Genomic DNA, 15,206 nt, shown 5'->3' with positions numbered 1-15,206 from the left:
TGCGCTCCCCCCGCGGCCTGCGGGACCCGGGAGCAGAGGTGCCTGCGCGGTCGCATTCCGCCGACGGTTCCCCGCTAACACTTTGCCGATTACTGCTTCCAGGAACGAAAGCATCTGCACTTGTATGCTCTTAAACTAATTTATGGTGGGAATTATATTTTGGCTTGTCAACTCTCAAGCCATAAAACAAAGTTTATTGGAATCACGTGCTTCTAAATAGCCACTCAGGACTTATCTCTGTGGAACCATAAATAACCTTCAGCTTTAAACTTTTATTCGCTAAATAAAGGTTCTCTGAATCTGCCCTATAAAACGGGACCGGGTCGAAATAGCGGGGATGGGTGGAAGCTCAGCTGCATGGCGTTAGGCCGGCCTTCTTGAGGAGCGTGTTTTAGGAAAAGCTGCAAAGGGGACTGAGCGCTCCCAAAGTGCTCTTGGGAAAGGAGCCGGGCGTGTTTTCTGTGGATACCCGTTCAAACCTTTCTTTAAAGCTCTTGGGGTACAAGGAAGCCCATCTTTAGGAGGAAAGAAAAAAAATCCCACCAAAACAAAACAAAACAAAACAAAAAAAAAAAATCCAACCCAAACCAACTGAAAGATGGAACCTTTTCTCCCTTCCCTGGGTATTTATGGCATTTTGGTGAGGCTCCCCTGCAAAATGGCTTTGAGTCATTCATCTCAAAACTTGGGAGAGCTGTGCCAGGGGCTGCAGGTTCGCCGGGCACCCGAGGGACCTTTGTAAGTGACCAAACTGCTGCCAACAGTGAGTGCACAGGGCTTCGGAAAGGGAGAAAGTGTGAAGCCTGCCACAATGAGATCTTTGAGGACTGGAAGTTTAAGGATGGTTATAAAGCAATAAAAGAGCCCTGGTGTGAAGGGAGCGGGGTGTGAGTTCGCAAATGAGAATTTCAAGGAGCCCGAGCACAGGAAGTCAAATGTCCCTGGCAGTCACACAGCATGAAGAAACTCGGGCATCAGCTCCCAATCTATCATGGCTAAGATGGGGACGTTGGAGCGGCCAGCAGCTCCTGGTGCATCCCAGGAAGGGTTCGTGCCTTTGCCAGAGGGCGGGGAGCTGTGTCAGCCCCGCCGGGGACCGGCCGCCTGCAGAGGGGACACGGCCACTCGCCCGGCCCGCGGGTGAGAGTGCGCCTCCGCCCGGGGGCTCAGCTCTGAAGAACGAGCAAAATGCAATTCCTTGCTGGCTGGTGGCACCAACTGAGTGGTGCCTGTTTAACACTAGAGTCTGCTCTTACTTCTTATGAAGTCGCCCAAAAGGGCTAGATCAATTCTCACTATATTTTTTAGATGGCTCAGTCACAGCTCCTTCAGACAACAAGAGGCATCCCAAGATCCTTCCCTGCTCCTTCTTTGCCACCCAGAGTGGCTTTGCATTCCACTATTTTTCTTGCTCTTTGCAAGCCCTTACTCACACAGCATTGCCTTCATGGTTTTTTAGTGGTCTAAGTTGTGGAAGAGCCCTTTCCCTCTCCCCTGCCCAGGACAGCTGGCAGGGACAGTGCACAAGGTGGCATTTCAGACACAGTGCAAGGTCTGAGAAGCTTTATCAGGCCCAGGGGCTCCAACCAGCCATCCCAGAAAGAGCAGTGGGCTGCCTTGCATGGGGCTGACTGCAGGGTCTCTTTCAGCTGGTGCACTGCCTGTGCTCCCAGTCCTGGGCAGGCAGAGGGACAAGCTCCCCAGAGCTCCCTGAGGCCTGCTTAGGCACCTGGGCCTGGCCACAGTGGGCCCTGGATCAGGCTTTGTGGTAGCCTCCAGCTACCCTCCTCCTCAAACACATCATCCTCACCGGCTTCTGGAAGAAGGGCTTCAGCAGCAGGCAGCTGCAGGGAACCAAAGTGCCCATACCTGGAGAGGGGCACACAGAAAAGGCTGTGTGCTGGGACATGAGGGGTAGTAGGGTGTAATGAGAAAGTGCAATAAAATGTGGGGAAAATATTTTGGGAGAAGAACTAGGATGCAGAGTCGAGTGTGTTTGCCCCAGGCCTGGCACTGAGTGCTGGGTATGGCAAAGGTCAGGCCCCGGGCAGCAGGGCCCAGGGGTGGGCTCCAGGCCCTGTGCAGTACTGAGAAACATCACATCCCTCCCTCAGTGTCTGTGATGGCTTCTTGGCCGTCTTGGCCTGTCTCGTGGGCAAGAGAAGGCCGTAGTTTGGAGATGAGAGTCTGCCTGGCATGTGCAGGAGGAGAGGAGCCATGGAGAGGCAGGTGGCATGGCAGTCAGGCTGCAGAAGTGACAGCCCCTGGCAAATGGGATGGCCCAGGCTGGGCATGTGCTTCAGATACACGTGTCCAGGACATGGGGCTGTGAAAGATGAGGCTGTGAGATGCTGAGGAGCTGATGATTGAGATACTGTTCTCTCTCATTTAAGGACAAGACGAATGTTTCAGTAACTGAGTAATTCTAGCCATGAGATTTTTGAAGTGGGAGCTAGAATGATTTTCGCATTTCCTATTCTAAAGTGCAGATGTGAAATTTGACTTTGAAGCTCTGGCCAGTTCATTCTCTAGGCTTTTATGCAAGTTTTCATATTTGGGGCTGATGATCTGGAGACAGATAAGAGGTGTAATGACATAACACAGTAACAATTGGTTTCCCTCTGGTAATTGTGATAAAGAGGTTGGGGGAATAGAATCACATGTGCATGCCGCCATCACTCTCAGTGCGACTTGACAGACACGACGACTGGCATCCTACCCCGAGGACCACACTGCCAGAAAATTAGAGACTCCACCTCTGACTTTGAAGACCTACTAAGCACCTTGATAGCGTCCAACGCATTTTGCCCCTCCGCTTTTATCATAACCCCGACTTTTCAACAGTCACCTCGTTGTCCATGCCCTCGCAGAGCAGGATGTGGGCATGCAAAGTCCCCTGCCTGCAGCACCCTATGCCCGCAGGCAGATCCGGTGGCACCAGAGGCCTGGAGCGGGCAGGGCGGCGTCGAGCCGCGCCTCAACATCAAACGGGGGCAGCGGCGGCGACACCTCGGGTCCGCGGGGGAAGAGGGCGAGGAGTACGGGGCAGGGAGGGGAGGCCGGGGGCCGTGGGAGCGTCTCGCCGGGGTAGGCACTGCCCGTGGGGGTGGGTGCCGCCAGGGTCGAGTCCGGGCACGGCTGGGGAAGGTGAAGCCTGCAGGCAACAGGTGAGGCGGAGGCAGGGAACTCTGCCGGGCCCCGGCTTGCAGGAGGCAAGGGAGGGTGTGCGGGGGCCGGGGGCTCTGCCCGCGGGAGGGGAGCCGGCGGGAAGGAGGGTGTTCTGGCACCCGCATCAAAGGAACAGGGAGGGAAGAGGCGGGTGCCCGACATCAAAGAGCGGGCTGGTGACCGGGAGGGCAGCGGGGCACACGAGGGGAGCCCCGCGGCACGGCGGGTTAGGCAGGGAGAGCGAGGGCGAGCACCGGGGCGCTCCGGGGTCTGCGGACCCGGGTGAGACGGGAAATCGCGGAGCTGGAGAGAGTGGCACAACCGGGTCGCGGCTTGAGATGCCCGAGGAGGGCGGTGGAGCCCCGCCCATGTCCCCCGCCCGCCCCGGTGGGCCCCTGCCGCGGGCTGGCGGGCGGAAGGGTACGGGTCCCGAGGCTGGCGGCGGGGCTGTGGGCCCCTCGCCCCGCGGAGGGGAGAGTGGCCAGGCTTGTCCTACAGCGCCTTCTCCTGGAAGAGGCCGTGGAGACATAAGGGCTGGTGGCTGCGGCCGGGGCCTGTCGCGCCCCCGGCGGTCGCTCCACGGCCCGGCCCGTCGGCCCTGAGGGCGGGAGCCGCGGGCAGGTGACCGCGTCCCGGTCCGTCGGGGCGTGCGCCCACACGCGGACAGATGCGGCGGAGCCAGGCCACGACGGCGGGGCCGGCGGGCGGCTGAGGTGACCCCCGCCGCCCTGCACTCTCGCAGGCTCCAGCTCGGATGGCTACGGGCGTGGGGCACTGGGTAGGCACTGCGGGCTGCCTCCCCTTCCCGCCGCACCCTCCCCCGCGGGTGATGGGAGGCGAGCGCTGAGCATGGGCAGAGCCTGCTGCCGCTGAATGCAGTTTTATTGCCTCTTGTATCTCGCAGAGACCCTTCCCCTGCGCCCCGCCCGGCCTCCGCGACCTGCTGCAATGTTTATTGCGCCTCATCTTTTCCTTTCGCTTCCTGTTTTTTCCTTTCCCGCTCCAGCAGCATTGAGTGCCGCACTGCAGTAGAGCAGTAAATACCTTTAACAGCTGCCTGCCAACCGAGGGGTGAAATACCGTCTTTGTTCGGGTTTCTTTTTCTGTCCCAAGCGCACATAAAACACTTCGTGGGAATCATATTTTTGGGGGGAACGAGAAAATGAATGGGCGGGATTTTCAGTTCTTAAGAACGCAAAACCATCGTGCCTATCTTCGCCTAGTCTTATCGGGTTTCCCGGGCCCGCAGTTCACAACGCGTCCCCTCCTTGCACCAAAGCCCTGCCAGAGTGGGGGAATAGAGGCTGCACTGCTCTTCCAGACAACCTGCAGCAGCTAAGCGGGAGCCAACCTGACTTCCCGAATGGCAGCGGGTGCCAGCGGTACCCCGGGACTGTCAGGGACAGTGGGCTGCCGCTTCCTGCCAGCTGCTTTGTGATGGTGTTTTTATACTGCCCGTGCGTCAGTAAAGGGTGCACTGGGGATCGGCTGTTTCCTTTTAACACACACACAGAGGGGAAAAAAAAGAAAAAAGAAAAGGAAAGAAAAAAGAAAAAAGAAAAAGTAAAAAGAAAAAAGAAAAAAAGAAAAAAAGATGATGAGTCAAATTCTGTCAAACACATCAGGAAACAAAGCAAGTGCGAGAAGTTTGACTGCGAATCTTGTACTCCAAAAATTTCAGCACACCAACACATCTATACTCATACCATGTTTTATAGGTGCATAAATAGATATAAAAATACAGTCCTCGTATGTGCCATATATATATAAACATGTACATATAAATATATATATATGTACCATATATATAAAGGCGTATTTATTTGCCATGAGTACTTACAATTCCATAGGTATGTTTAAGAACATGAACCTATGTGTACTTGAAGGTTAATAATAAATAAATAAATAAATAAATAAATAAATAAATAAATAAATAAATACATCTGATAAGGAAAAGAATAAGAGCAAAAGCAAGCCAGGAAGGAAGCCATTTAGAAAAAAGCCGAATTCCCACATGAACCAGTGGAATCATAAATGCATGTGTGTATCCGTATGTGTCAGCAGATGGACCCGCAGACACACACATACACACTAGAATTCGTTAGAACATCCTGCTTTTGTTTTCTTCTTTTTCCCCAGGCTACGAATAATTTCAAAACAACTCAAGGACGAGATTTTCCGAAGTTTTTGGAGAGATTTATAGTCAAGAAGCTATAATTATTATGTCACCTAGGAGGGATTCTGAGAGTGAAACCTAACGCAGCGCATATTTTCCACGTTACTCTTGAAGACTGTTGCTATTTTGAAAACGATTAGTCCCAAATAATCCCCAAGTCCTGCAGGAGCGCAGGGCGGCCGGCTAGTGCAAACAGGCAGAGCGTGGGGGATAGGGATCTATCTTACTGCTTACTGTAGCGGGGCTCGGGCTTAGCAGGCTGCGGGGTGCTCGGGGGTGGATTAAAGAACAATTTCTTCTGTGGGTTCAAAATACGTACTCGGGGCATGACTGGCACCTTTCCACTCTCACTGTGTATTGTGCGGTCCGGCGTTCTGCTTTGCCGTTAATTAACTGGCTGCTTTCGGGGTAAATGGCTAGAGGGTAAATTCCTGCAGTGCAATAGCACGGTGCACTGCAACCACCGAGCATCGATGTGAACGCTAAATACCAAACGGCGGCTTTTCCACCGTGCACTAACAGTTTGAAAATGAAGATGGAATGAGTAAAGCATATATACGTTCACAACAACGTACTCCCAAAGAATATGTGCTCTGCAGAGAGAAGTGGATGTGTGGATACGATAAATATGTATGAAATAAGTAAGGTGAATATGGATTCATATACATATATGGGTAACGCAGGAATAGTTAACTATTCTATCTCCTTGACGCATTTTTAAATAAACCCAAGGATTTGTTGTTGAGTTTATTTCCGAGAGCTTGTCCTCCATCTAGCCCCCGATGATTTCCACGTGGGTAGTAGCCGTACTGCGGGCGTGCGTTCCTGGCCGTGTCTCCGCACAGCCGCCCCCGCGTTTCGGCTGCCGACCCCGGCCCGTGCGCTGCCCACCGAGCAGCTCGGAGCCGCAGCCCTGGCTCCGCGCTGCAGCGGGACAAGGATGTGGGAAAAAGCCCCTGCGGGGCAGGCGAGGGCTGCCGGGACTGGCCCCGGGCACAGCCCCTGGTTCGACCGGCTCGGAGGAGCCGCCCCGCGTCCTCCGCCCCCGCGGGAGCACTGACCCCAATTCTCCTGCGAAAACACCTGTTAGGCTTTAAAGTTACTCGACTGCCCTTCCGCCATGGGGGAACCAACCTAGAGCATCACCACAGCACTCTTCAGGCTGGCAGGGCGAAAAAAGTATCCCAAAAGCAGAGGGCCTTATATCGGAAGAACCCCCCGGCAGGCGAGGCACTGCGCCCCAGCCTTCCGCCCCTCACCGCGGAACACCAAGACATTGTGGCCCGCGGCGCGTTTTCCGTGAGAGACGGCGCGCAACAGCCGCTATCACTCTGCGGCATGCCCACAACCACTATTAATAATAATACCACCACCGATAATTACAATAGCAATAACAACAACAGCAATCATAGCGGTAGTAATAGCAATACTAAATGGAAGAAGAAGGGTTTTCGAGGGACAGGTGATGAAGAGGGGCAGGAGGACAGGGGAGCCGGTGCCGTGCCGCATATCGCGGAGTACCGGCGACCAGCCCGAGGGGAGCTGAGTGCTTACCAGTTCGCGGCATTGCCCGCCTGCGGAGAAGCCCTGGAGGGTCGCTGTAATCCATTTTGCACCCGTGTAGCAATCCGTGTGCCGGAGGAGATAGCGGCAGCGGGGGCATCGAACGGTGGGAGAAGACCCAGGGGCTGCAGGCGGCGCGGTGGCGGGCGCGGGTCTCCGCGCATCCCTCCGTGGGCGCGGGAGAGGAGGCGGCGCGGGGCCGGGGAAGTGTCAGTGCAGCGGCGGCGGGACCGGCCGAGGGTTTGGGGGAGCGGGGCACAAACATGAGGGCGACTGCCATACACCTCAGCCTAGACAAAGGTTAGAAAAAGAGGGGCTGAGGCTCTCTGAAGGCAGAATGCGGGGGGAAATTCGCCAGGGAAATCAGGAAAAGGCCATGAAAGCGCTCGCTGCCTGCACATGACCAGCCGCAGCCAATGACGAGCCCAAATAGGTCATAAAAAGGTCTATTACCAAGTTGTAAATTTTCTTCAAACAAAAAGGAATTTACTGCAATTCCTTGCGGATTTTGCACATACTGCTTCCCAGCGCCATGTTTCTTTCGCCTGCGCGCAGCGCTTTTACTGAGGCTTTGGTCCCGCCTGCCCTCGGCCTGCGCGCCACGGGCGCGGTGGCGGAGCCCCGCGAGCACGGTCGGGGTGCGGGAGATCCGCGCGGGCCGCGGAGAGAGGGGCAAGCGGTCGCGGAACCGCATAAAGAGGGGTAGGGCATTGTGCCGAAGGATCCGTTTCTTGCCAAACGAAAGGGGGCTTAACCCGCATCCCCACCCTCTTCCCCCACCCCTCCCCACCGCTCCGCCGGGCACTAAAAGAAACCACATCTGCTTTAGCGCCCACTACTGAAGCGGAAGCCGTCGCCGACATAAAAATGGTCCGAGCCTCTTCCCCACCCCGCAGTGTGCGGTTCCCGCAGGTTGCGCCGGGCACTGTCACCGCGCCCAGTGCAGGCTGCCTCCGCCCCCGATAAAACATTCCCGGGGCACCCACAGGGAAAATCCGATTCCTAGAAAGTATTCTAAAAAAACTTAAAATGGGCCTGTGTCCACTAGAAGTACTCGGCTCGGAGACGGAGTAGTGTGGATGTTTCTTGCTCAAGTTTTGTTTCAGGGAATAGGCAGAGCCCTCAATCCGTGACCTCCGTACCGGTTGTAACTGCTAAAAAAAGTAAACACGCCTAAAGATCGAGGTTGGATCTTTTTAACGCTGCTTCAGGCGGTTGCACACCTACACCTTTGAATATTGCCTCGGCGGAGGCTATGGCAACTCTCGCGGTGTCTCTGCGGTACCCACTGCTGCGCTGAGCTGCTCCTCAAGGGAACGGAGAAATTCCGAGGAAACCAAAGGCGCGGTACATCCACTCTGCGGCCGTCTCGGGCTGCCTCTCGCCGCCGCTCCCGCCACAACCCGCGCAGCTACGGCTTTTCCTTGCCAAAAGTCCGATGGCTCCGGTTTTACAGGGGACTCGGTGGCCGCCTGGGTCAATTCCTGACTCCGTTATCTTTTTTCTTAACAAGTTTCCAAGTGAGACCGAGGGAGAGATTCAGATGCCAGGCTATGGGGGTAAATGCCTTAACAACTACAGCCATGTTTTGTTATTCTTAATGAGTAAGACAGGGGCGATTCCAGTTACCACTAGGCCTTCGCCAATTATGCGGGCTCAGGGAAGTCAGTTTTTGCCTGCGTGGCTGCGTTCCCAGTCGGTCCTAGGAGAGCAACGCAACGGAAACTTCTTCAGGAATATTTTAATTTTATTCTTTGTCTGATAATTAAAAGCAACTACAGCAGCAGCGCAGCAGCTCTTTTCCGGACAAACACTAGCCTAAGGAGTGCTCCGCTGGTGTGCGAAGGTCCTCGACGTGCCTTCGCCTCGCGGGCAGCCCGGGATGGCAGCGGGCGGCACCAGCACGGCTTTCCCACAGCAGGGCCGCCGGAACCGTGTTGAGTCCAGCCTCCGCCGCCAGCGCAGCAAAAGCGAGAGGCTTTTCCTGCCCGAACACCAAATATGTCGGTGCCACTAGCACGAGTATTGTTTTGAAAAGCCAGGGGATTTTGCGCGTCGGGCCACCGGGTTACTTTAAACGCACAGCTACCAGCCCCACATCCTCCCTTGACACCTACGGATACCTGTGTATTTATGCAAATCCATGGGGCAAAAGTGTTTATTTCACTGCTTTGTTGCAGCTTCCCCTTGTTTACAACCTTTAGCCAACTAGGCGATTGAAATAAAACCAAGAACAATAGCTCCGCTCGCTCGTGCCTCCCTCCAGAGCTGGCGCTTTTCAGCAGTGGAAACGTGCCTGCCTCGATGATGGGGAGCGGGGAAGAGGAAGGGAAACGAAATGAACCAAACCCGCCCCACAAGTCCCATCCCCGTGGACGGCGGTTCTCGCCGCGCCGGGTGCGTTCCCGGGAGCGAAGCGATGGGTGCGATAGAAGGGCCCAGCGGCGGGCGGGCAGAGCGGCGGGCAGCAGCTCCTCGGGAACCGGGCTTTGATTTTCCCAGCAAGGCCTCGGCTCAGCCCCGGCCTCGTCGGAATCACGCTCGTTTCTGGGCAGAAAATAGAATTATATATGGTGTTTGTCGCAGTTTCTGGCGCGTCCATTCGATTTCCTTCACGGAGCCATTACTCAGGGGAGCGTCAGCCGGTAGGAAAAAAAATGACGCAAAAATCTTGGTAGAGATTTATACCTCATCCCTCGACCCTCTGCCTGCTACTCCTAAAAAGGACTGCTTTCGGCCGTCCTGTTTGATACCGGGGGACCCTGCCGGGAACGGGAGCAAGAGGAGGGAGGGGAGAGAGAAATTAAATTGTTTTGTTAATCAGAGCAGACCTTTCCTCCCGTGGTTGCGGGAACCGTGAGGCAGGCTCTATCCTCACCAGCTGCGGCCTCCGCTGGGAAACGCATCATATGATAATATTTAGGTGCAGAAATCTCTTCCTCTCGGTCTACGCATGGTTTGGGACTCCTAAGAATTACAGCCCTCGAGAAACCCCCACGCAAGGTCTCAAAAGCTTTGTATTTCCCTGCTTGTCAGCCATCCTCGGGGGAGGCTGGGCCCGTTTTGGCCGTGGTTTGCTTGGAGCAGCCCTTGGGGATGGCGTGAGGCCGGAACGCTCTCCGGGCTCTCTCCCTGCAGCCGGGCTGGCAGCAAATGCTCCGTAGGGCAGGGCCGTGGCTGCCGGCAGCTCTCTCCTGCAGGGCCGGGGCGCAGCCCGGGGTGCGCGGCAGGAGCAGGCGGGAGCAGGGCCCAGGCACGCACCGGGGCCGGCCCGCAGCCTGCGCTCCGCTCGCAGGTGAGGCCGCGGTCCCCGCTGGCCGCTGCTTGGACCGCGGCTCCTCAGCCCTCGGGGCAGGGAGCAAAAAGCAGTTTTTATACACGATGTCCCATTCCCAGACCCCGCAGAAACACCCAGCATTGGAGGAGAGACGGGGGACACTCTGAAGGTTTCTTGAGGAGTAGATTACAAAAGGAATATAGAGATGTCCATACATTTGATAATTGAATAAATTCAGTTTATTTTAATCAAATATTATAGAAGAAGGTTAAATATATTCCTATGATATTTTCTTCAAGATTATTAAATTTACTTAATTTATTCAATATAAGATAAGAACAAGAATTAAAATAGTACAAGTGCACTTGTCTTGATTAATAAAGCATTGTTAAATGTCTTACTTATTAATATTTATCATTAGGAAGTTTATGTCGTTTCCCACAATCACCGTCTTTTAAGATTGCAAATATATATATATATATATATATATGTATATAATTAGAAATTTATTGCTAGAAACTCTGTATCAAATTTGAAAAAAAAAAAAGTAGAGGAAATGTTAAATCTAGAGATCGTTCTGGATACGCTAATAAACAAAATAAAAGCACAAACAAGTGAAGCACCCGAAGCAGGGAAATGTCAAACGGAGGGACATGGGGTCACTCGTCCCACGACAAGATCACGTAGAGGTGTGGATGAGCCGAGATGTCGGGCTTTAGCCCTGCTTATTTTTGATTGACTCTCACAAAGACATTTGGGGGGAAAATTAATTCGTCTGGCCTTCAGCTCTGTCTTCTTCCAGATCATGTGCTTCCTTTTTGGCCTCCCCTTCCTTTCCCTCTTGTCTGGAAGCGGGGAATTTGTCCTTGTTGTTCTCTTTTTTCCATTTCATCCTCCTGTTCTGAAACCAGATCTTTACCTGCCTCTCGGTGAGTCCTAGTGCGTGGGACACCTCGATCCTTCTCTTCCTGGTCAGATAGGGGTTAAATAGGAACTCCTTTTCCAGCTCTAGAGTCTGGAATCGACTGTATGTTTGTCTTCCTCTCCTCCTACCCGGCGCTGCTGTTTAAAACAAAAACACAGGGGTTTGGAGGTTGCTGTGGCCGTTCAAAAGAAGGCGCAGGCAGGCAGCGAGGACTCCGGTCCCTCCGGAATCCCTCGAGAGAAGCCCCACGGAACCGCAGGGAGAGAAAGCAGAGGGCACAGAGGAGTCTAGAGCTTTACACTTGAGTGAGAGGAGCACAGCGATAGTAAATGCACGAAGCGCCTCGGCTGTCCTTCTGCATAGGATGTTGCGGGGTCACTTTATCATCTTGTATACCACCCCCTTCCCGACCCCGCACCCTTCCCGTTCAGGCAGCGGCGACGGGAGACAGGCGAGCGTGTCAGCTGCGCCTCAGAGTCCGAGAGGCGTCTCAAAGGCTACTCTTGGGTTGGTAGCTGCCTGCTGCAGAGGTTTCTGCTTGCTCGCTGCATCTCTTTATTATCGCAAGCCACCGCGGTGATAGGAATCGAGGTGAGAGAGGTAGGGAGTGGGGGAGACAGAGGCAGGGAGCGAGAGTCAGCGAGAAAGAAGCAGGAGGAGGAAAAGAAAGTTTCAAACTCAGACGTGAGATGGAAGCAAATTTTTGACTGCGTCCAACCTTGTGGTCTCATCCAGGGAAACATTTGAGCAGGAGACGAGCTCTGATTTAAGTGGTCTGGTTCCTCGCCAATATTAGCACTGGACGATTTACAGTCAGGATATTGTACCAGCTCGGCCTCTTGCTGTGTCGTAAAAATCTGCTGTCTCTGTAAGTTATCGTATCCGTAAAATTTAGCGGGCTCCCCGTGACAGGTAACCCCGCTGCAGGGGGCAGGAGGCGGAGGCGCGGCGGGGGGAGGAGGAGGCGGCTGGTAGGCGGCCGTGGGGCTCCCCCCGGCCGGGTGGTAAAAGTCCGGGGCCGCGCCGCCGCCGCCCCCCGCCCCGCCGGGCGCGGGGTGCGGGAAGCCCGCGGCGGCCGCGCCGTTCCCGTAGAGCAGAGCGGCGGCGGCGGCGGCGGCGGCAGCGGCGTGTCGGCCGCTCACCTCGGGTGCGAAGTGACAGTCGTAGTACGGGGAATTGATGGCTTCCCCCGCCGCCGCCGCTGCGGCCGCCGCCACCTTGTACTTGGAGTACAGCGGGTTGACAAAGTAGGAGCTCATCGGGGAGGGGGCAGCGGCGGGCGGGGGCACGGGGCGCTGCTCACGCCGCCGCCGCCGCCGCCGCCGCCGCCTGTGCCTCTACGCCGCGCTCATGCCGCCGCCGCCGCCGCTGGCCCGTGCGCTCCCCGCTCCTGCTCTCCGTGTATGTGGTGACCAGGACTGGATTATAATCGCTCCCAAAATGACCTGCCTCACTGCTTTTACTATTTCCTATTAGGCACACAGCAGCCCGCGCACGCACACACACACACACACACACACGCTCATGAGCTCAGGGGGGACTTTTGGCTTCAGTTTACATGTGCCGCTCCTCGGGCAAGAAAAAAACTCGGCCCAGCCCTGCCCGGATCCACCCCGGCCCCGGCACCCCCGCTCCCCCCTCCGGTGTGCGCTCGCTAGGAGCCGCTGAAACCCCCGCCGCGCAGGGGCGAGGCGGCCGCGCAGATCCCGCGCGATAACCGCGGGCGCGCTGCCCGGGGCGACGCCGCCCGGCTCACCCGGGCTGTACTGCCCGGAGCGCGGCCTGCACCGCCGGCCGGCAAGGGCAGAGCCCCTCACAGGGAGCCGATGCCCACCGCAGGGTCTCCGGGGTGCAGGCGAAGACAGTGGGGTTCCCGTAGGGCGGCGGCGTGCGGCGGCAGGGCCCCCTTGCCAACCGGCCCTCCGGGTCATTTCCTTCCAGGCGAGCAGATCGCTGGGAAATGAGATGCACATTTACCCTTGACGCCTTGCACGCATGGCTGAGGCTCCAGGTTAATTGATACTTAATGGAAATCATGCCTATGAATATACTTTCCATCATTTCACCCTTGGTGGACGTCATTACCGAGGCAAAGAGAGGGGGGTGTGGGGGGGAAATAAAAATGTGTGGGTGAACGGTTAGCACCGCTCGGGGACTCGGTCCGAAATAAGTGAGCCCTGTTCTCCGGGAGGAAGGAAGGAAGGAAAGCGCTGCCCAGCGGGCTCGGCGCTGCCCCCGCTCGGGCCGGCCATTCCCGCTGGCCCCCGTGCCCCAAGAAACGTGGTCTCCAGTCCTCTCTTTCCCGCTTCGTCCTGCAGTGGGAATCAGATTTTTGGAGAGACACCTTCAGGAGCTCGAGTCCGCCCTATTTCGGAGAGAGACGAAAAATGTAGGTGAAATATAACACAGGCCCAACCAGAGCCACGTGTGACCGTCTGATGCGAATTGACAAAAAAATCCTTGTGGTTACATAAAAGGCATCTCAGGCTTCTTCCCCATCACACCCTGTTCTTCCACTACCCCCCCTGCCTCCAGGCAGATTAATTCGCTTTGTCTCGCTGACCAGCCCGGCTGCCCCGCATGTGAGCACCCCGACGGGCCCTGTGCCCGCAATGACACCCTTACCCGGGCAGGGGCCCCGCGGCCCGGGGCGCACGGCTTTAGGAACTCGCGGAGGCTTAGGGACCCCCGTGCAGCCCAAGGAAAGGCGGGGGAGGAGGCGGGAAAGGCTCGGGCACACGCACACGCACTCTGACACGGACAGACAGCAGCAAAAGCCCTTCGCCAGACAGCACAGGAAAGCAGGAGGCCGGGCCTGGCAGGGGCTGAGCGGCAGCATAGAGACGCTGCCTCACCCTGCGGAGGGGCACAGAGGGGCAGTGGCTGCTTCCCGCATCCCCGCCAGACACCCCCACCCCTCCTCCTGCGCACCCCTCCGGGGCGTTGGTTCCGCGGGGCAGCGCCGTCCCCGCGGGGCTGCGGTGCCCGCGGCGGACCCGCGGTGCCCGGGCCGCGGGCGCGCAGAGCGGGGCGCGGCGGCCGCGCAAGGGTGGAGCGCGGGCGCCCTCTGGCGGTGCGCTGCGGCAGCGGCAGGCAGCGCCCCCGCTCCGCGCCGCCCGCGCCGCCCGCGGCCCCTCGGCCCCGCCGGCCGCTGCTCGCCAGAAACGCGAACTGCGGAACACCGGCCGGGCCAGTGTGACCGACTCTTCCTTTGCTTTCCGGTTTGGCGTTGGGTTTCTTCCTTTTTTCTTCCTTTTTCTTTCTTTTTTACTTTTTTTTTCTTCCCCCCCCCCCCCCCTTAAGTTTACAGTGCCATTTTCTTTTAGCACGTTTCTGTGACCCTCTTTTATTTTTTTGCCAGCGCTATAATTAACTGCATACAAAGAATGCGCCTCGTTTACACATGGCAGCCAGGAAAGACGCCTGAGCTTTGAAGACGACTGCTATCGCGTTTTCGATCATGTTTCCCCGCATATTACACCATGAAATCTCCATGTGTGGTAGTTTCAGAGTTATACGTTTTTGTATTGAAGATGTTATTTTGCTTGCCCGCGCTTTTATGTATTTATGGATTGATTTATGTAAACAAAAGTAAAGATGAATCTTTGTTCACCCCCTCCTTCATCACACATGCCTGTGAATTATTCGGTATAATGCGTGTGCACGAGACTGTGCATATGTGGAAACATATATTAACACAACCAACGGGTAGGAATTAAATTATTCTGTTTGACACTAAAAGTAATTTCCGTAGATGAACTGCGTTTCATCGATCGAGATGTTTAGTTTCCTTTCTGCCATTTTGAAATGAATGCACGCAATATCAAAAACAGGTAAACAAAAGGAAAAAATATACGAGGTAAAGTGTGTCAATCTGCCTGATATAAAATGTTAAAAAGATCGTGTGGGCTTGGTGAAAATTTCTTAACAGAGCCTCTGATGGGATCAACACAGTGCAGTCTTGTGTACAAGGATATTGTTTATGTGTTGTTACAGATCACACACCCCCCACCCCCCCACCCCCCCTCCCCCGCCATGGGTATTTGCGAAAATATTGAGGCTGGCATCATAGGATTCATTGCAACAGAATATCCAAT

General features: G+C 55.7%; 1 protein-coding gene across 3 annotated transcripts; it reads right to left on the bottom strand.

The window, feature by feature from the left end:
- Positions 1 to 10,472: 10,472 nt before the first annotated feature.
- On the bottom strand, positions 10,473 to 12,420 carry HOXD8 (homeobox D8). 3 transcript variants are annotated; one of them, XM_059853169.1, is made up of 3 exons: positions 12,252 to 12,407; positions 11,828 to 11,975; positions 10,473 to 11,246 (listed from the first exon to the last, which is right to left on the bottom strand). In XM_059853169.1, the coding sequence occupies exons 1-3, from the start codon at positions 12,366 to 12,368 to the stop codon at positions 10,951 to 10,953; spliced, it is 561 nt and encodes a 186-aa protein (XP_059709152.1). In that variant the 5' UTR covers positions 12,369 to 12,407; the 3' UTR covers positions 10,473 to 10,950. The 3 variants fall into 3 exon arrangements, with proteins under 3 accessions (XP_059709152.1, XP_059709151.1, XP_059709150.1); XM_059853168.1 differs by having other exon boundaries at positions 10,473 to 11,243; positions 11,828 to 12,420; XM_059853167.1 differs by having other exon boundaries at positions 11,828 to 12,414.
- Between the last annotated feature and the right edge of the window lie 2,786 nt (positions 12,421 to 15,206).

This window comes from Haemorhous mexicanus, chromosome 8 (assembly GCF_027477595.1).
Source record: "Haemorhous mexicanus isolate bHaeMex1 chromosome 8, bHaeMex1.pri, whole genome shotgun sequence".
Lineage (NCBI taxonomy): Eukaryota > Metazoa > Chordata > Aves > Passeriformes > Fringillidae > Haemorhous > Haemorhous mexicanus.
Note: the sequence above shows the minus strand (reverse complement) of the source record. Positions and strands in the feature narration are given on the sequence as shown.